General features: G+C 34.1%; 1 protein-coding gene across 1 annotated transcript in view; it reads right to left on the bottom strand.

The window, feature by feature from the left end:
* Positions 1–23,189, bottom strand: part of COL19A1 (collagen type XIX alpha 1 chain) — a 321,624-nt gene that overhangs the window by 246,742 nt on the left and 51,693 nt on the right. Inside the window, exons 7-9 of the mRNA XM_034990815.1 lie at positions 18,727–18,807; positions 14,028–14,153; positions 12,900–12,962 (exon numbers count right to left, since the gene is read on the bottom strand). Of these exons, the coding sequence (XP_034846706.1) occupies positions 12,900–12,962; positions 14,028–14,153; positions 18,727–18,807 (270 nt within the window). The remainder of the gene's footprint in view (positions 1–12,899; positions 12,963–14,027; positions 14,154–18,726; positions 18,808–23,189) is intronic.

Here is a 23,189-nt window from a genome sequence, read left to right as displayed (position 1 = left end):
TCAAAGTAATTCCAAAAATCCCAATGATCCAAAATCCAAACAATCAGATTGTTATGATGTCTTTTAGGAAGAGGTTGGTGGAATGAGTGTTTGAAACAAATTTGGAACAGGGCCATCTGCTTAGGAGACAGATGACTGAGTAGTGTTCTCTAGGGGAAAAAGCATTTTGAAGAAATTAGACCTTTGAACAAGTGTTTGAAGGAACTTTCACTTAAGATGAAGTCTGCAATTAATATCATCAGCAAGCTTAATTAAGCAAGAGGATAGTAGCCCAAATAAATATTAACTTGCAGCAAGGTATCATTCAACAAAGATTTTACTGAATCTAACATTTACACTACTACAGGATGAGTAAGGAATTTGCTAATTCCTAAATAATTCCTTAATTATTCATAATAGAATAATTCCTAAAAGAAAAAAAAAGAATTCCTAAAAGAAAAAAAGCAGCAGCAATGAAGCAGTCAGAAATCAGATACATTCAAGAAGGACTCAAAAAATATCTGCCCGATAATTTCTGAACCTCCTACCACTTCATCTTCAGTTACTCTTGTGACAACTGTAGGTTAATAACCACGGGGTAGAGGTGTTCTGGATAATGAGACGCAATGGACTCACTTGATAATTAGTGCAGCTAAAACAGCTACAGAAACCTATACGAAACTTATTTTAATGAAGAGCATTTTCATAGCATCAGCAAGTGAAACTTTAATAATTCAGCAGATTAAGTTATGTGTGTGTATGTATACACACATTTATGTATCATGAAAAACAGGACAAGTTAATTGCAGTTTATCTTTATAAATATAACAATTTTTAAAGTTTCTATAAAAACTGAACTTAAATATATGGAATGAATAAGTCACAGGAATAAAAGGCACAGCCTAGGGAATATACTCAGTGATATTGTAATAGCATGTGTGATGACAGATGGTAGCTATACTTGTAGGTGAGCACAGCACAATGTATAGAGACGTTGAATCACTATGTTGTACACCTGAAATGAATGTAACATTGCATGTCAACTAGGGACGCCTGGGTGGCTCAGTCAGTTAAGCGTCTGCCTTTGGCTCAGGTCATGACCCCAGGGTCCTGGGATCCAGTCCTGCACTGGGCTCCTTGCTCAGCAGGGAGCCTGCTTCTTCCTCTGCCTGCCACTCCCCCTGCTTGTGCTCTCTCTCTGATAATAAATAAATAAACAAACAAAAAATAAATAAACTTTTAAAACATTGCATGTCAATTATACTCAAATAAAAAAACTTATAAAACAAAACTGAACTTAAATAAGATGCTGAACTGCAACAGTAACCTCTTGTGAGTAAATTGATCATGTAGAATTATCTTTACAATATTAGAAAAGACAACGTGAAAATCAACCATTTTATGAGATAAATAGCATATTTTTAACATTTTATCAATGGACTGAATATATTTCTTATATTTTTATTTATATCTCATGTGGTACTGTATTTTTAAATGTTTATTTAATTTATGTCTACAGTGAAATATTATTAAAAGATATTAAAGCATACATAAAAGAGTGAAACTCAGAAGCCTTGGGGCTCTCAGAATGATGGGCAATGTTCTAGAGCAGGGGTCAGCAAGTTTTTCTGCAAAGGACCAGACAGTAAATATTTTAGATTTTGCAGGCCCTATGACTTCTGCCACAATTACCTAACCCCTGCCACCTGGCACAAAAGCAGCCTAAGACAATAGGAAAACAAGTGAGTGTGGTTGTGCTCCAGCACAAAGTTATTTACAAAATCATCCAGTTAGAGTTTTTGGCAGCCCTGCTGCAGAGTCATAGTTTGTTGACCCCTGAACTATCAGACTCGTTCTATATATTTTGTCTTCCTTCCTGGTACAACCTTTTACAACAGCCGCAAAGCTTAATCAAATAGCAGGAATTCCAGGAGCACCAAATTCACCTTTAATACCACCTGAATCCTAAAATATAGAAATGCTCACTAGGAGGTTTTTTTCAAAGGTGTATTAAGTGCTAATGTCAAAGAGAATCTACCATTTCACAGAGAAGCTGCTTCTGCTTGCACCAGAGTGTTCCCTGAGTCCCTTCCTCATATTGTCTATAAGTCATTAAACTATACTTTTGACAATAAATTATCAAAAAGTTAATAAGTAATAAATATCAAAGTGCTAATCAAAACTAAAACTATGCATTCTCCACACAGATATATACAATTCAGCTTTATCATTTCTTTTATATTTATCAAAGGTAAGGAATGATTCTATCGCTTTTATTTTAACTAATACCTAATGCTTTCAATTCAAGTAAGTCATGAAATTTTAGACTCTAAGGTACCCATATTTGTTTCATTAATGTGCTTGATCTTCTATTATATCCTCTAGGAAAAATCCCACAGCTGGGTCAATCCAATTGTTGACTTCCCTGCTTTTCCATCTAAATGGGAAAAAAATATTCTCAATGAAGCTGATGTGTTACCGATATCTACCTTAATGGCTCTACCACAAATTCAGTCTAATAAATTTATCCTCGAAATGGTGGAAAATAATATCAACTTTTTGAATGAGTTTCTCTATCACTAATGTGTGATAGAGATTAAGAATATATCAGAATTTTATGAATATATAATGCCATTATTACACTGATATTGTATTTCATTTCAGATTTAAGGTACACAAGTAAATGTCAATTTCAAGTTCCTGTAGATTAGATGAGATTATATCAGGTTGGGTAAAATTGATATAAAAATAAAATGGATACAAAACAAAATAAATAAAATATATTCAATATTAGATTAGAAAGGATAAAGAAATATTCTTTATTTCTTATACTGACATAGAAAGTCAAAAGTCAATATTAAATTCTACCTCTGAGAGCTTACTACTAAGGGAAGATATCCCTCCTTTCAAAAAATTTGAGAACATATTTTGATTCAATTACTTTTTATTGGTGTTGTGTGGCTACAGAATGAGCATGTGAGGAATGTCAGATTGAAAAGAAAATAAAGGAAAACTCACCAGTAATCTCTGAGTTAACACATTAGACTATTCAAAATGGAAACTTCCATATACTGAGATCCGAAGAAGGGGGTAGTGGAAAGGAATCAATACAAAAGTTTCTGACTAAAGAGTCAGGTAAGTTAACTTATTCCATTTTAAATTGTTTTAATTTTCTTTAGAAGTATGTCAGCAAAGCAATCATTTCATAAAGCCTATACTTTTGGGGAAATTAACTGGATATGTGGAAGATAATAATTCAAACATAAACTGGAAAATTATTCCCCAAATAGAGCTCAGACCTTAGGTTCAGGGACATTAAAATTGAACTGCTATTTTACGAAACTCTGACAAAGTTTCAACTTTGAAGTGGGTAAAGGTATTAGCCAGGGCCTTAAAGAACTGAGAAAGTAATGTGGTTGCTAAGTAATTAGGTTGCTAACTACATTTGCTAAAAAAAAAAAAAAAGGAGGGGGAATTAAAAGACTCAGAAAACTACAATAATCAAGTCTGAATGAAAGAAAAGTATTAATTGTTATTTCAAATAATGTCATCTAGAGTTTACTCTTGGACAAATGAGATGATTTGATTAGGTGATCTAATATAGAATACTGATCACACCTAGGTGCTCAAATCCATGCAGTGGTTGAATTTCAAACCATCTTACTCCATGAAGAGTGTCATCATTTTTATGAAAAGAAAAAAAAAAGCAGTAAATCAGATTAATGAAGCATGGATGAGAACATAGGCAAGTAAAGATAAAAATTAAATTAAGCCCAAACTCGTTTTTTCCCAAATATTTCTGATTCTTTGTGGCTAATTAGCAATATGAAGCTAAAACTAATCAGGTCACTTTGTTTTTAAAAGAAGAAGTGTAGTATAGAGCAATAGTGAATAACAGTCCTTGATGATTTAGCATATCTAGCTCTTTCTCTGCAAATTGACTCTTTGCCCTGCTTGGCAAAGTTCCCTTGGCAACTGGGGCATCAAATTTATAGGTTCTAGAAACAGCTGAGTTGATGATTTAGACTTTCTGTCAGGCGTGGTGTTCATTCATTCATTCATTCAACTCCTATTATGTGCTGTTCTATGTATGCTGCTCACAAAATTCCTATTCTAGTGCGGGAGATAAATAGATGCATAACGCTAACAAATCAGGTGACACTAAAAATGCTAAGAAAGAAGACAGAAGTGGAACGAAGGGATGCTTTTAATATAAAGACTTAAGAATAGGCTTTTCTATTTTAAAGTGATTTCTGAGAAAGAACCTAAATGGTGTGAAGGAGAGAGCCAAGTGGCTATCTAAGGAACTCCCAGGTATATGTACCTGTTATAAAGACCCTGGAGCAGGAGTGAACAGGGGGAGAGGGTAGGACACAACATAGAGAGTAGAGAGTGGGATAGGGAGAGCTCTACACACTATGTGGAGCCACAGAGAGAGCTTCAATGTTTATCTTGAGAGAGACAGGAAGGCATGGGTGGGTTTTGACCCAGGTGGGAAAGGATTTACTTAGATGATTATTCATTGTCAGTGTTAGGAACAGAAGACATAAATTTGAATGAAATACCTAAATCATTAAGTGACCTTTTCAAGAAATTAACTATCAATAACTTATTAATATTTACTACAAGTAGCACACAATCACACTTCAAGATTTTTACATACTAAAATATTTAATCAATTTCAAATTCTATGGGATTAGCTTACGAATGAAGATTAATTTGTTTTTGTCCAAGGCACATAAGAAACTAAACTCAAACTAAAAGGATTATTTCCACGTCTCCCTCAATATGTGAACAAGTATACTATGGATAGGAAAGCAGAGGAAACATATTTTTTCAGTACCTATTATGTGCTAGTTTCTGACACTATGTATCTTATATACATTTTATTGTATTCCCTCTTCACAATAAACCACTGACTAGGTATTATTAAGGATCACTTTCAAAGCAAGTAAGAGGTGGATGGGTTTCAATCTCAAGTGGTTCAGGCTCCAAAGAGGTTAGCCTTCTAATATACTGTCCTACATATACTGTCCTAAATATCCTTTCTCAGTCTTATAGACCAAAAGGAAAACCTTGAGAACATCTGGTTCCCTTAGTAATGCTGCACTTCTGATCATTTCACAAAATTAACTATTCAACACGCCTCAGAGCAAAATGACTTTCAATCTTCAAGCTATGCAGACATTATTTTGTGCACCTACTCTAATAATGAAAATTACATAGCAGACTTAAACATAGAGGAAAGTCATCTTTATTTATTGCACATTAAAGTTGCAGGATCACACAGTACAATAAGAATAGGAACAGACTCATCATCAACTCCTTAAAATGAAACAATACATCTATGTTTATTACGAGTACCAGAAAGCTGAACACATTCATAGCCATAGTCATCTGAAGTCATAATTACAGAGCAAGTGCTATGCTGGTTTAATCAAATGCTGGTGCTTGTATTGAAAAAAATGAAGATACCAATTAATTATTTGTCTTGTTTTGTAGATCATCAATTTATTTTAGCCCAACTGTTTTTACCTTACCACTAAAATCACTTGCAATTATGAGTTTTGTGTAGTCTGGAAATTAAAACCAATGTTAATATTTAAAAACATATCTTAAATGGGAAGTTATATAATACACTGTAACCCTAAGGTACCTTTTTGTATATTTTATAGATTTGGAATACAATAAATTTGCTAATAATTATCATTTTTACTAATTCCTCCCTAGTCCTTTTCTACTGGTTTTCTTCCCTACAAAGGGAGGGAAGACTCCCTAAACAAATAATCACTAGATTATAAACTCAGTGAGATTAAGCCTAGTTTTCTCACTACTGCTATAGCTCCAAAACTTAGCACACTTTTTATTATAATAATAGGAACTCAATAAATAGTTGCTGATGAATTAATGAATAAAAGAAAAATTTAATTGATTTTAATAATTAAATTAACATTTAGATGTTAAAAGAGGCATCTTCTGTATGATTAAAGAGTATGGAGGAAAGAATGAGTCTTTAAAAGACATATGCCCTAACAACAGAGTCTTAGTACCTAATCTTTTTTTAAGAAAAATCATTTAAAGGTGATTTAATGATTTTCTTAATATTTACTTAATGTTTTTTAAATGAGGCAGGGATATTTTTAAAGTATTTTACTCCTAAAACTGACATGTGAAATTTCTTCCTATGCCAGTAGTCTTAAATTGATAGGACTGGTAAGTCAAAGAATGGGAAAGTCAAGTTAAAAAATGGTAATGTGTATCACATCACAATCACCAACAAGTAAGACAGATATGCGTTTTCAAAGTACTTTGTGTCAAACTTATGATGTAGGTACAACTGATAGATGATATGCCCTCATTTACAGATGAGGGAAATGAAGCATGAAGAGACTGGGTGGCTTGGCCAAGCTCACACTGCTAACCTGAGAAGAGTTGGAATTAATCCAGATCTTTCTACTCTATGAGTCCTCTTAATTATGTTACCATGAGCATACCATTCTACCCATGCATGGTTCTCTCAGCTGCAAAATGAGGATAAAAATATTGGGTTGAAATTCTTGATGAAGTTATAAGGATAAAACAAGATATGTCAAGTGGAAGTGCCATGATCAAAGAACACAAATAATACTGAAGAGCTTTTAAAATATAGAGCAACCTTCAAAATGCAAACTGGATTTGACATGTCTAGGTTCTGATCCCAGCTTGACCACTCACCTTGGGCAATAATTTAACTTCCCCAAACTTCAGTTTTGCTTTCTATAAAATAGTAATGCCAATACTTAATATGAAGAATTTTAAGAATCAAAAAGATAACATATCTAAATCACTCTTCCCAGTGTCTGGCACATGGTTAATACTCAATAAATACTAGCTATTGCTATAATGATTCATATATTTAGTTTGATTGAAGTAGTCCTTAGGAATAGATATTTTTTAGGTATTTTAAATTTTCATATAATGGCATTAAGCAAGGTTATCCCAAGTAATTTGACTTAAAGGGCAAAAATAAATGCTCCATCATACCTCAAAATTCTCTCAAACACCTGCTAAGGTGCCTAAAGTTCCCATGCAAGCTACAGTGGGCAGACCTTCCTTTGGGAGTCAAATGCCTATAAAGCCTTTGTTGAAGCTTGCTCTGCAATTTTAAAGGATCAGTCATTGCTCAGACATCAGTCTCCTACCTTTTAAAATAAGGAGCCCACTTAGATTATGTTGCTAATTTAGAACCATGGACTTCCAAGTTAAGGCATGAATGGAATTCAAATCTGTTTCATGTTGGAAAGGTGAAAAAATCAACTCCTAAGCGTAGCACAAATTAATTTACCTAGTTAGCTAACAACGATATGACATTAAAAAGTAGAAAATGGAACACTTATGTTTTGATATGGTAGGGAGAAGGGAAAGGCAAATCTCTAAGCATGGGATATTGCCTAATATTAGTCCAACAAAGGTGTGCTGTTTAGGATAAGGATTGAGAGCTAAGGAAGAATTTTCAGTGGGGACCCATCAGCAGACAAGAGAAGTCACAAGAAAAGTAATTTATAAGCCAATATCCCAAATAAACATAGATGCAAGAATCCTCAACCAAATACTAGCAAAATGAAATCAAGAATAAAGTGAAAGCATTATCCACCAGGATCAGAACATTCCATGCAAAAGGAACAAAATATATATTCTTCTCGAGTGCACATGGAACATTTTTTAAGATAGATCAAATGTGGGGCACCTGAGTGGCTCAGTTGGTAAGCCTTCAGCTCAGGTCATGATACTAGGGTCCTGGGATCAAGCCCCACATCAGGCTCCCTGCTTAGCAGGGAGGCTGCTTCTCCCTCTCCTCCCTGCTCTTGCTCTCTCTCTTGCTAGCTCTGTTGCTATCTCTGTCTCTCTCTCAAATAAATAAATAAAATCTTTAAAAAAAAGATCAAATGTTAGGCCACAAAACCAATCTTAATAAATTTAAGAAATTGTTTATATTTCCCTGATGACGAGTATTTACCAAAAGGATACAAAAATACTGATTCAAAGAGGTTCATGCACCCCCATGTTTATAGCAGCATTATCAACAACAGCCAAATTATGGAGAGAGCCCAAAGGTCCATCGATTGATGAATGGATAACGAAGATGTGGTACACACACACACACACACACACACACACACACACACACACACTGGAATATTACTCAGCCATTATAAAGAATGAACCCTTGCCATTTGCAATGATGTGGATGGAGCTAGAGTGCACTATGCTAAGTGAAATAAGTTGGTCAGAGAAAGACAAAGACTATATGATTTCATTCATATGTAGAATTTAAGAAACAAAACAGATGAACATAGGGGAATGAAAAAAAGAGAGAGAAGCAAACCATAAGACACTCCTAACTACAGAGAACAAACTGAGGGTTGATGGAGGGAGGAAGGTTCAGGATGGGCTAAATGGGCTACGTGGGTGATGAGTACTAAGGAGGTCACTTGTTGTGATGAGCACTGGGTGTTATATATAAGTGATGAATCACTGAATTCTACTCCTGAAACCAATATTACCCTATATGTTAACTTACTAGAATGTAAATAGAAACTTAAACAAACAAAATTAAGAAACTGAAATCATACCAAGCATCTCTTTCAACAACAATGGTATGAAACTTGAAATCAGTTACATGAAAATAACTGGAAAATTCACAAATAAGTGGACATTAAACAATATGCTATTGAATAATCAATAGATCAAAGAAAAATCAAAAGAGAAATAAAAAATACCTGAGACAAATGAAAATGTAAATATAGCATATCAAATTGTGTGATACAGCAAAAGCAATTCTAAGAGGGAAGTTCATAGTGATAAGTGACTACTCTACCACAAGTAACAAGAAAAGTCTCAAACAAGCAACCTAACTTTACACCTCAAGGAACTAGAGAAAAACAAACAAACAAACAAATAAACCACCAAAGCCCAAAGTTAGTAGAAGGAAAGAAGTAACAGAGTACTGCAGAAATAAATTAAGTAGAGACTAAAAACATAATAGAGATCAATGAAACTAAGAGGTGGTTCTTTGAAAGAGAAATAAAATTGACAACTCTTAAGTAGACTCATCAAGAAAAAAAGGAGGACTCAGATAAAATAAAAAATGAAAAAGAAGTTAATCTAAATACCATAGGAATATAAGGGACCATGAGACTACTATGAACAATGATATGTCAACAAATTGGACAACCTAAAAGAAATGGATACATTCCTAGAAACATACCTCCTACCAAGAATGAATCATAATAAACAGAAAATCTGAGCAGACTAATAATAATGAGATGAATCATTAATCAAAAATATCCCAATAAACAAAATTACAGGACCAGAGAGCTTCACTGGTGAATTTTACCAAACATCCAAAGAAGAATTAATATCAATCCTTCTCAAACTCTTCCAAAAAATAGAATAATAGAGAACTCTTCCAAACCCATTTTATGAGGCCAACATTACCCTGATATTAAAACTAGACAAGTATGCCACAAATAAAGAAAATTATAGGCTAATATCCCTGATGAACATAGATGAAAAAATTCTCACAAAATATTAGCAAACAGAATTCAACAATTTATTAAAATATCATACACCATGTTCAAGTGGAATTTATTACAGGCATGTAAGGATGGTTCAATATGATATATCACATTAATGAAATGAAGGATAAAAATCATATGTTCATCTCAATAGATGCAGGAAAAGTATTTGAAAAAATTCAACATTCATATATGATAAAAGCTCTCAACAGTGTGTATAGAGGGAAAGTACCTCAACATAATAATGTCTACATATGAAATGCCCACAGCTAACATCTTACTCAATGGTGAAAAGCTGAAAGTCTTTCCTCCAAGATCAGGAATACGACAAGGATGCCCAATCCCATCACTACTATTCAACATAGTATTGGCAGTCCTAGCCAAAACAATAGGCATGAAAAAGAAAGAAAAGGCATCCAGATTGGAAAGGGATAAGTTAAACTGTCACTATTTGCAGATGACATGATTTTATATATAGAAAACCATAAAGACTCCATCAAAAAACTATTAGAACGAATTAACAAACTCAGTAAGGTTGCAGAGTACAAAATCAAGACACAAAAATCTGTTGTGTTTCTATACACTAATAGTGAACTATCAGAAAGAGAAATAAAAAAATCTTAATTATAATTGCATCAAAAGGAATAAAATTCCTAGGAATAAATTTAACCAAGGAGGTGAAACACATGTATATTGAAAACTTAAGACATTAATAAAAGAAATTGAAGACACAAATGGAAAGATATTCTATGCTCATGGATTAGAAGAATCAATATTGTTCAAATATCCACACTACCCAAAGCAAACTATAGATACAGTGCAATCCCTATCAAAATGACATTTTTCAAAGAAATAGAAGAAATCATTCTAAAATTTGTATGGAACCACAAAAAACCTCAGTAGCCAAAACAATCTTGAGAAAGAACAACAAAGGTGGAGGCATCATGCTCCCTGATTTCAAACTATATCACAAAGCTATAGTAATTAAAACAGTAGAATATTGGCAACAAAACAGACACATAGACCAATGGAACAGTATAGAGAAACAATAATTAAACCCATACATAAATGGTCAATTAATTTATGACAAAGGAGCCAACAATATACAATGAGGAAATGACTGTCTCTCCAATAAATGGTGTTGAGAAAACTGAACAGCCATACCCAAAAGAATAAAATTTGACCACTATCTTACACTATGTTACACAATTAATTCAAAATAGATTAAAGACCTGAATATAAGATCTGAAACCATAAAACTCCTAGAAGAAAACATAGGCACTAAGCTCCTTGACATAGGTCTTTGTGATCATTTTTAAATCTGACACCAAAAGGAAAAATAAACAAGTTGAACTATAGCATACTAAAAAGCTTCTGCACAGCAAAGGAAATCATCCAGAAATGAAAAGACAATATACTGAATGGAAAAAAATATATGTAAATCGCATATCTGATAAGGGGCTAATATCCAAGATATATAAAGAACTCATACAATTCAATTGCAAGAAAATTGAAAATCCAATTAAAAAATGGGCAGAAGACCTGAATAGATATTTTTTTCAAAGAATACATATAGATGACTAACTGGTACATGAAAAGATGCTCAACATCATTAATCTTCAAGGAAATAACAAATCAAAACCATAATGAGATATCACCTCACATTTGTTAGAACAACTATCATTAAAAATATAAGCAATAACAAATGTTCATGAGGATGTGGAGAGAATGTAAACTGTTGGTGGGAATGTAAACTGTACAGACATTATGGAAAACAGTATGGACATTCTACAAAAAATTAATCTAGCAATTCCACTTGTGAGTATTTATCTGAAGAAAATAAAAACATTGACTCGAAAAGATATATGCACCTCCACATTAATTGCAGCATTAAGGTATGGGAATAATTTAAGTGTCCATCAATGAATGAATGGATAAAGGAGATGTGATACACATACATGCACACACACATACACACATACACACACTGGAATATTATTCAGCCATAAAAAAGAATAAAATCTTGCCATTTATGATAACATGGATGGACCTCAAAAGCATTAATAGTATGTGAAATAAGCCAGACAGTGAAAGACCAATACTATATTATCTCTCTTATATGTGGAGGGAAGAAAAGAAAGAAAGAGAGAGAGAGAAGGAAGAAGAGGGAGAGAGGGAAGGAGAGAGGGAGGGGCATAGGGAGAGAGGTAAGGAGAGAAGGAAGAATAGAGGGAGGAAGAGAGGGAGGGAGAGAGGGAGGAAGACAAGAGAAGACAAGAGAAGAGAAGAGAAAGAAAGAGAAAAGAAAGAAGAAAAAAAGAAAATCAAGCTCATAGATACAGAGAACAGATTGGTGGTTGCCAGAGGTAGGGAGTGGAGGTTGGAGAAATGGGTGAAGGGGGTAAAATTTTATTTAAAAATAAAATAAATAGATAAATAAGCAAACAAATGATAGGAAGCTAAAAAAGAATCTTTGTGGGGATCCATCAGCACACAAGAGAAATAAGAGTTGAAGTAATAGGAGAACAGAATGCTAGAGAAGTCTAGGGCACAACTAAAAAATAAACTTTCTTGCTTCACAATTGTGCTTAAAGTTTATAGATACAAAGATTTGGGTTTCCACATCTTTGCAAATTTTAGTTCCTATAGGAACTCAAAAGCAGATTTGAATGCTGATATAGTCTTCCTTATTTCAGCCATCAGCATTTAAATATAGTCCTTAATAGCCTTTAATGGAAATGTGCATTTGTATGGGACATAGAGATATGAAATGGATGCATTTTTAAAATTTTATTTTATTATGTTATGTTAATCACTATACATTACATCATTAGTTTTTGATGTAGTGTTCCATGATTCATTGTTTGCATATAACACCCAGTGCTCCATTCAATACGTGCCCTCTTTAATACCCATCATCCAGACTAACCCATCCCCCCACCCCCTCCCCTCTAGAACCCTCAGTTTGTTTCTCAGAGTCCATAGTCTCTCATGGTTTGTCTCCCCCTCCAATTCCCCACCCTTCATTTCACCCTTCCTACTATCTTCTTTTTTTTTTAACATATAATGTATTATTTGTTTCAGAGGTACATGTCCGTGATTCAACAGTCTTACACAATTCACAGCGCTCACCATAGCACATACCCTCCCCAATGTCTATCATCCAGCCACCCATCCCTCCCACTTCCCACCACTCCAGTAACCCTCAGTTTGTTTCCTGAGATTAAGAATTCCTCATAGCAGTGAGATCATATGATATGTCTTTCTCTGATTGACTTATTTTGCTTAGCATAAATGCATGCATTTTTAAGTCACTTTTGAACAAATCCACTTTCATCCTGACAGTGTTTTGAAGTATCTTACCTGTTCTCCTTTATCCCCTTTCTGACCAGGTGAGCCTGGAGTTCCTGGCAATCCTGCTTCTCCCTGGGCAAAAATGAATTTTGTGTTATCAAACATTCTGTCACATTGAGCTAAAGTTTATAAATATGAAGGTCACCATAGTAGGATAAAGCTTTACTTTCCTCTGAGCTGACGTTGGTCCCTCCACTATAATGCCCTTCCCTTGCTCAGGAGGCTCAGTAATCTCCCTCTTCCAAATACCATCTCCTCCATGAGACTTTCCATGGACTGGGACACATGATGCTCCTCTATGCCCCTAGCACCTTGTACTTGCCTTTCTCGTGGAGCTTATGGTATAGTATTGGTCGCTAGAAGAAATGTAAGGTTCCTCTAAACTTTTACCTCACCCCTGTATCTACTCGTCCAGCCAGGAGTAAAGTGGTAGCTGAATGTGTTGTCTCTAACAGAATGTAGTAAGTCGCAGTACTAAGGAACATTCTGCTCTAGGAACCAGGGCCAGTTTTTTCTTTTCCTCTTTCCTTTCCTCAGGTATGGGCATAGAGGAAAACCACCATCAAGAAATCACTAAGCCTCCTTGTAGCACAGCCTCGTGACTACCATTAACATTCATAAAAGAAGTTCATGTAGGTCCATGGGACCACTCTTCCTGACCAGGGGACCATACTGGTACAAGTGAAGCAAATTCTTTAAGTAATAGTCTCTGCCTATTTCCTACAGTATCAGTACACAACAAAGAAATATTATATAAAGTACCTCTGTGTATGTGTTAAAGAGCAGGCACTGTTTTCTTCAACTGTGAATTCCCAGAACGGAAGCCTATTCCCGGCGCCTGCTAAGTACTCAATATTTGTCTGTTGGACAGGTGGATCTCCCCTTTACTTTCTATCCATTATATTTCACAGCCTGGAAAGATAATCTGATGGCTTTAGAACTATCCAGGAAAAAAATCCAGGAAATCCGATCCCCAATTCCCTTCTCTTAATCTACCCCAGTGATGGAGTGGCTTATATATTTGATTCAACTAGCACTGAAGGTCAAGACACATTCTGTGCACCGGGGCCACATCCAAGGGGCTGGGCTCAATTTGCGTAGTGGCTTTTCAGTGGGCCTAGATTGAAACTAGCAAACCTTGTCTGGAATGCACTGGCACTGGTCTTGAAGTTCCTGCTTTGCTGGGAGATAGGCAGACATTTTACTGGCGTGAGCAGGTAACAGTGATGATGCAGTACTTCCATAGCCATTCTGCTCTGGACACTAAAATCCAGAAAAATGAATACGGTCAATTCCAGACATTCTAACATCCCAAATACTGGCTTCCACCACACTAGGGATGACATAACTTGCCTGTAAGAACTGCCTTCTAATGAGCCAGAAGTTGACACTGGTCTGTGAAAGTTTATAATACCTTCGCTCTTTCACTAGGCCCCCGATGTGTTTTATTACACCGACAACATGCTAAAAATGTGCTAAAATGTTGGTTTGTTGAGGAGGCCTAAAACTATTATAAATGACTTTATAATGAGTACAGTAATATCAAACAATAACTGCCTTGTTACAATAAAATAGTTATACATATTACATCCGTGTACGCGTTTGTGGAACAAAAATTTAAAATAAAAACAAGCAACGTGAACTTTTAGAAACTTGTTTACTCCAAGATGATTGTAAAGGCATGTAAAAGTAGAAAATAAATTCTTTTTACACTCTAGGATGATATAGATTTAATTAAAGTATATATTAGTCTTGGTCTTTAAAGTCCATTGTCCTTTAAAGTTATTAAAATGTCTCCATTGTAAAAGACAAGCGGTGAATTTTATACTTAAGCAGTGGGTTCAGAACATGTGGGATAACATGAAGTGAAACTTAGTTACAAAGCAATGAACTTTTTTTCTCTGAAAAATAAATCCAGACTGGGAGGATAAATAAATGCATCCCTTCCTCTCCACATCATTTACCAGGCTCCTCACACCGGTCTGTAACTGTGAATTTGTAATTTTATAAATTTGCAATTTTGTAACTCTGAATTTTCAATTTAGGGGAAAGAGTTCAGACATTACTTTGTATGCTACAAATCATATAGGCTTGGAAAAGTATTGTCAGGATACAAAACTAAAAGATTGTCAGTGGTTATTTATTATGGTGAGACTACCATTGATAATTACTTCCTTCTTTGAATTTGGCTGTATTTTCCAAGTTTTCTATAATAGACATATGTAATTTTCTTTAAAGATTTTATTTATTTATTTGACAGAGAGAGAGCACAAGCAGGGGGAGCAGCAGAGGGAGAGGGAGAAGCATGCTCCTCGCCGAGCAGAGAGCTCGACGTGGGGCTTGATCCCAGGACCCTGGGATCATGACCTGAGCCGAAAGCAGACGCTTAACTGACTGAGCCACCCAGGCACCCCAACATACATAATTTTTAAAACAAAAAACTCTTTTGAAAAAAATGGGTAGCACTCTAATGCTTGTGAAAACAACAAAAACTGTAAGAAAAATAACACCCAGAAGCACTGGGACTAGTTTTCTGTGTCCACCCCTAGGTCTATCACATTTACTCTCTCCAGATTTAATAATTAGCTATTCTGTTATCTTAGTAAATTTCCAAGTCCACAAGTCTAAAAGTCATATTAGAACGAAACATGATTATCAACAGAATAGTCCATTTATTTCATATGATTTGATATGATTTTCCAGAGACTTCCTGCTCTACAAGTTACCACTTAGATGACCAAGACCCAATTTCAGTTCATAATTTTGGTCTGGATAAATAATTTACTATATTAAATTGGGGATTTAAATGACTTTAAAAGTATGTATCAGGATTCACTATAAAACTTTCCACACTCTCCAAAAAGTGCCTAAAGGGAACATAAAAATGTACAAAGTAAGGACTCTTCCCTTCATAAAACCTCTGGTTTTGATTTGACGCATATTTAGTTAATTGGCCCTACAAATTTTAATCACATTTCTCATTTATTTTCAACAAATGTTGCTGATTTTCTTCTTCTGTCTATGTCTGTAGTCACGAAACTTTACAGAAATAGAAAATCTAATTAATAGAAGAAAGGAAGTATATTTCATATGATCTTGAATGAATTTCACCCTTGACCATGCTATAAAATATTAATTACAAAAAGCATGTCTAATTTGAAATTCCAGGATAAAATTAAATTTTTAAACAAGCACATTAAAATTTTCTGAATTCAACACTCTTTCAAAAAAAAGTTGGTGTCAGAATTATAACAGATGCACTTAAATGGTTTTTATATAATTATTTATCTTTCAAACTATACACTTCCATTTGTAAAATGTACCATGTTTCTATTTTCTGCTACTCATTAACAGAATGGTGATGTCCCTTCAAATAATTATCAGCAGGAAAATAAGCAGGCTTTTGTTATTTTTTCCTATAGTCAAAGATGAATTCCTACCTTATTTTCCACAATTTTACTCCTAAACAATCTTTTTAAGATATGATTAATTTTTCTTCCATAATTTGTGAGGTTATGTTATTGCTTTTAATAATCCAACCACTCCGTCAAATCTATCACTTACACTTCCTTAAATGGTTTTCTCATAACTTGAATTGAAAATATCTATTATGTGATGATACAGAGTAAAAACTACTGGTCAAAAATACAGTATTTAGATATATCAAAACGTTGTTATGTTACTTTCAACCAGGAAAAGTTATTATTTTAAGAGCTCTTACATCCTAAGGGAATAATTAATTTAAAAAATAAACTTTTGGAGAATTAACATTTTCAAAATTTAAATATGTGGCTCCAGGAAGTCTAGGTATTTCAAGTCTGTAGATTGGCATTATAAATTATCTTTTTAGATATTTATAGAAAGATATTTGGCTGGCTTTCATTTTACTTGGAATGAGAGCCATAAACTGGGTTGGCGATATGCTTTATAAAACCAAGTTACATAAGCAAAACAAATAATTTTGAAAAACTTAGCTATGCTTTAAATCAGTCACATTATTATTCTACTACCCACAGTGAGTGACAGAAGTTAAAAATATTTTTGAATTACTGAACTATCAATAAAATTTTCATATTGGATGGCAAGTATAGAACTTCTGGGAAATCTAAAATGCAAAGAAAAACATTTTCACCTTTTACTTTTACTTTTCATATGTTCTTTCTGTAAGATTTTATCGAGTTAGTCCCTTTTAAACACCGTTTTGTACCATCTACCTCCTTTAATAGTTGATAAGTCAACAAGTCAAGAAACAATGTTTTGACTATCTTCTACAAACAAAGCACTAGGAATTAAAAAGAAGAGCATGAAAGTATAACTCCCCTCAATGAGTTTAAAATGCAGTTGAATAAATTAAAAACAAATACAACTATATCTAATAATATAAGATAGCACACATGACCATTATAATGAGAGATAAAAAAAGTACTGAATTTTTTTAAATGGAAGATTGGTATAAGAAAGCAACAGTTGGACAGTTAGGTTGGGAATTTTTTTTTTTTTTAAAGATTTTATTTATTTATTTGACAGAGAGAGACACAGCAAGAGAGGGAACACAAGCAGGGGGAATGGGAGAGGGAGAAGCAGGCTCCCCGCAGAGCAGGGAGCCCGATGCGGGACTCGATCCCAGGACCCTGGGATCATGACCTGAGCTGAAGGCAGTCGCTTAACCAACTGAGCCACCCAGGCGCCCTAGGTTGGGAATATTAAGAATGGAAGCTAAGTAATTGAGTTTATGTTTTGTTGCCAAAAGGGAATGACCAAAGGCTTTGAGAAAGAGATGAATAGAAGCAGGGAACATGCCTTATTCATGTCTGTTATTGCCTTGTTCTTTAGCACAATGTCTAGAAGATCAATGTTTTTGAATAATTAATGTTTAGTGAGAAAAAATAAATGCATATACAAAGCAATGATTCAGAGACTTACTCTGGTTACGCTGGAAAGAAAAAGGTCTAGAGACGGGGAAGGCAGTTGAAATGATAATGCAACAATCCAGGCATGAGATAAAGGTGGACCAGGTCAGCAACAGGGAAAAGGAAGATGAAAAATCTATCAGAGGGTGCCTGGGTGGCTCAGTTGGTTAAACGTCTGCCTTTGGCTCAGGTCATGATCCCAGGGTCCTGGGATCAAGCTCCGCATCGGGCTCCCTGCTCAGTGCGGAGCCTGCTTGTCCCTCTCCCTCTGCCCCTCCCCTTTGTGTATTCTCTCTCTCTCTCTCAAATAAAGTCTTTAAAAAAAAACCTATCACAAAAGAAAACTATCCAGGATGGAGAAGAGGAAAATGAGTAAGAATAAGGTATGATCACAGATTTAAAAATCTCTGCAGCTGGAAAATAATGACGCTACTGTCAGACACAGTTTAGGGAGAAAGTCATAAATTCTCTCTTATTTATGCTGAGTCCAAAGTAAGGACATACCATTCCCAAAGTTCAACACAAAACACTGGGATTCAAATTGTGTAAAGAAACTATGTGAGGGGGCGCCTGGGTGGCTCAGTTGGTTAAGCCACTGCCTTCGGCTCAGGTCATGATCCTGGAGTCCCGGGATCGAGTCCCACATCGGGCTCCCTGCTCGGCGGGAAGTCTGCTTCTCCCTCTAACCCTCCCCCCTCTCATGTGCTTTCTCTCTCTCATTCTCTCTCTCTCTCAAATAAATAAATAAAATCTTTAAAAAAATAAAAAAAAAAGAAACTATGTGAGAGCACTATGAGGGGTCTCTTACTTGGAACAAATTACTCACCTGGCTTCACAGAAGATATTCAGTGCTATCCTACATTTGCATTCTACGGACTAGGCAACTGGCATTCTATATTCTTCACAAGCTGAAAAAATTAACTTACCTTAGTATCTGATATTTTGCAACATGTTTCTTGAGCTAGGAAGTTTGAGTTACAGTAGATTTTAAATTGGTGAAGTTCAATCTATTAAAAAAGTAGTAATAAGACACATCATTAGTATTCTTGAAAGTCACATTTAGGCACTTAAGAACTGTGGTAATTTAACTGGAAAGATAAAAGAAGCTAATACAAATAAATTATTGGTAGATATTTTAATGGTTTTATTTAATTTAGGATTCATGATTTTATGGACCATTTGAAAAAGAGACATGGATTCAATTATTAAGATAGATCTCTAGATAAAGGAAATCAGGTAATGAAAGCAACTGCAAATCTTCGCTACTTGATTCATACAAAAAAGAAGTATTTAATTAAAGAGAGGTATTGTTACACATTACAAGAAAGTATGTCCACAAAATGAGAAATATTTCAAAGTAAAAAACTGTGGAGAAAAAGTAAAGTCAAAGGTATGAACACACGATGGAAAAGGCTTTCCCAGTAGTTCCAGAGCTCTTATTTGAGGCACTGAAACAGATGCTCACTTCTCAATAAAAGGGAAAAAAAAGTATTTAGTTTTCATCTATATTTCATGGATTCTGTCAGATTATCTATGGATTTTATACTATATTGGGATAACCCTGAGCAATACTCACAATCTTTTTACAAAAATAATCAATTCCTTCTATTTGCTTAGCAGATTCATATTTTTTGGCATTGGACGTGAAATAAAAAGTAGTTCAAAAAAGTACAATCATGCCGTTAAATGCAAGATCAAGCAACCATGTGAGAAATAAATACTACAGACCATTTAAAAAAATTAAATAGGATATATGTGTAAATTGGCTATTTTAAGTTACTTTATGGTTGCAAATTTAATAATTTAATTAATTCATCATACAATGATGTCACATATCACATAGGTCAGGAACAACCTCTTCTCTCTCCCCTCTCCTCCTCCTGCCTGCCCTTCTCTCTTTGCCTCTCTCCACCTCTTCCTCTGTCTCCCAGTATTACAGAGCTAGATAATGTATTACTTTGATGTCAATAAGTATGTTCTATAGAAAGATCCAACTGTTGTATTACAATAATTAATCCTACCATAATGGAAAGCAGATATCTTCAGTGAATTCTGAAACTCTACCCACCTCCAAAAAAAGCAAAAAAGGCAAAAAAAAAAAAAAAAAAAAAGGCTGTAACTATTACTCTACAGTGTACTGAGATGAACAAAATCAATTCAGCTCATAGAAAGCGTTAAGAAATCCAGACATCTTCTGAATTCATGAGCAGCCTAAGATTTGCAGCCAATGTGAAATTATGAGATAAAATGAAATTTATTTTCTATAACTTTTTGCAAGGTATTGAAGTTAACTTTTGTTTATAAAATTTAAATACACTGTCCTACATAGTCGAATGCAACACCACGTAGTAACATATCCATTATGTAGAATGAAGAATGGGGACTCCAATTAATGAATATTCTTCTTAACGAAAACTAATTTAACATCATCGTTACCAAAATAGCCAGTAAATATTAAAATTTGATTACGTACCATCCATTGTACTAGGCCCTTTATTTGAATTATTTTAGTTAACTGAAGATAGATGATCAATTTTTGATGGATTAGCAACTAATCAAGTACCATGACATTGAAACTACAATCCTAGTTTAATGATGCTTTCTTATTCATTAGTTACTCTGGAATCCTTCACTGACACAGTGCTTTATGAGGACAATGTTTAGGGCTAAGTCTATACTGGCTCTTGTCATACAGAATTTGTTTAAAAAAATCCTTTATATCAGTTTTGTCACCTATTTCTTTCTCACAAAAGTAACTAGGTAGTATACATAAAATAAATTATTAGAATTTTTTTCAATAACATACATCCAGAGTAAATAAAACATTTTCGCATTACAACAGATCTTATGAATCATAGAGCTTGCATGGAGATGATGAAAAATTAGTCTACTTAAACTTTTAGTAGGACCAAGAATCTTTATAGAATAAAATATGTATTTTATTTGCTTAATTCAAACACTATCTCATAAATAAGCTGCATCATAATATGGCTTTAATTTTTTTAATTTTTGTCTTTTTTTCATTTATTTTTTTAAAATTTAATTCTAGTATAGTTAACATACAGTGTTGTATTAGTTTCAGATGTACAATATAGTAATTCAACAATTCTATACCTTACTCAATGTTCATCATGATAAATGTACTATTAATGCCCTTCACCTATTTCACTTATCACCAACCCACCTCGCCTCTGATAACTATCTGTTTCTTCTCTATAGTTAAGAGTCCGTTTCTTAGTTTGTCTCTTTTTTTCTTTATTTGTTTTGTTTCTTAAATTTTACATATGAGTAAGATCATATGGTATTTGTCTTCCTCTGACTGACTTATTCCACTTGGCATTATACTCTCTAGATCCATCCATGTTGTAGTGAATGCCAAGATTTCATTCTTTTTTATGGCTGAGTAATATTTCATTATATATATAGTTCCTATATAATATATGTATATTATATATAAATATAATTTATAATATATACTATATATTATAAAATAATTATATATATTATATATTAGTTACATACATATATATTAGTTCCTTTAATTTTTTAAAGAACCTCCATACTGTTTTCCTCAGTGGCTGCATGAGTTTGCATTTCCACCAACAGTGTACAGGGGTTCCTTTTTCTTGGCATCCTCACCAACACATGTGGTTTCTTGTGTTTTTTTAATTTAGTGATTCTGACAGGTGTGAAGTGATATCGCACTGTGGTTTTGATTTGCATTTCCCTGATGATGAGTGCTGTTGAGCAAATTTTCATGTGTCTGTTGGCCATCTGTATGTCTTCTTTGGAGAAAAGTCTGTTCATGTCTTCTGCCCATTTTTTTTAAATTGGATTATTTGGTTTTGGGGTGTTGAGTCTGATAAGTTCTTTATACATTTTGGATACTAACCCTTTATCAGATATGTCATTTGCAAATATCTACTCACATTTAGTAGGCTGTCTTTGAGTTTTGTTGATGGTTTCCTTTGCTGTGCAAAAGCTTTTTTTTTTTTTTTTTTTTTTTTTATGAAATCCCAATAGTTTATTTTGCTCCTGTTTCTCTCTCCTCAGAAGACCTATCTAGAAAAAAGTTGCTACAGAAGAAGAAATTACTGCCTGTGCTCTCTTCTAGGATTTTTATTGTTTCAGGTCTCACATTTAGATCCTAATCCATTTTTAGCTTATTTTTATGTATGGTTTAAGAAAGTGGTTCAATTTCATTCTTTTGCCTGTGGCTGTCCAGTTTTCCCAATACCATTTGTTGAAGAGGTTGTCTTTTTCTCATTGTATATTCTTGCCTCTTTGTTGAAGATTAATTGCCCATATAACTGTGGGTTTATTTCTGGGCTTTCTATTCTATTCTATTGATCTATGTCTCTGTTTTTGTGCCAGTACCAAACTTTTTTTATTACTACAGCTTTGTAGTATATCTTGAAACCTGGGATTGTGATAACCTCCAGTTTTGTTCTTCTTTTTCAGGATTGTTTTGGGTAGTCAGGGACTTTTGTGTTTCCACACAAATTTTAAGATTATTTGTTCTAGTTCTGTTAAAAATGTTATTGGTATTTTGACAGGGATTGCATTAAATCTGCAGATTGCTTTCGGTAGTATGGAAATTTTAAAAATATGTGTTCTCCCAATCCATGACCATGGAATATCTTTCCATTCATTTGGATCATCTTCAATTTCTTTCATCAATGTTTTATAGTCTTCAGAGTTCAGGTCTTTCACCTTCTTGCTTAAGTTGATTCCTAGGAATTTTATTATTTTGGTGCCATTGTAAATGGGGTTGTTTTCTTAATTTCTCTGTCAGCTACTTCATTATTTACATACAGAAATGCAATGGATTTCTATATCTATTTTGTATCCTGTAACCATACTGAATTCATTTATCAGTTCTAGCAGATTCTTGGTGGAGTGGTTGGGGTTTTCTATATGGAGTATCATGTCATCTGCAAATACTGAATGTTTTACTTCTTCCTTACCAATTTGGATGCCTTTTATTCTTTTTTCTTGTCTGATTGCTGTGGCTAGGACTTCCAGAACTATGTTGATAAAAGTGGTGAGAGTAGACAGCCTTGTGTTGTTCCTGAGATTAGAGGAAAAGCTCTCAGTTTTTCACCATTAAGCATGAAGTACAAGGTGAGTTTGTCATATATGGCCTTTATTATGTTGAGGTATGTTCCTTCTAAACGTACTTTGTTGAGGGTTTTTATCATGAACGGATGTTGTACTTTGCCAAATGCTTTTTCTGCATCTATTAAAATGATCATGTTTTTTATCCTTTCTATTGTTGATGTGATGTATCACATTGATTGATTTGCAAATATTGAACCACCCTTGTATCCCAGGGATAAATCCCACTTGATTGTGGTGAATGATTTTGAGGATTTTTCTATTTATGTTC

Source organism: Mirounga leonina, unplaced genomic scaffold (genome assembly GCF_011800145.1).
Source record: "Mirounga leonina isolate KUSES-001 unplaced genomic scaffold, KU_Mleo_1.0 Mir_53, whole genome shotgun sequence".
Classification (NCBI taxonomy): Eukaryota; Metazoa; Chordata; class Mammalia; order Carnivora; family Phocidae; genus Mirounga; species Mirounga leonina.
This window is presented reverse-complemented; position numbering and strand designations above follow the sequence as displayed.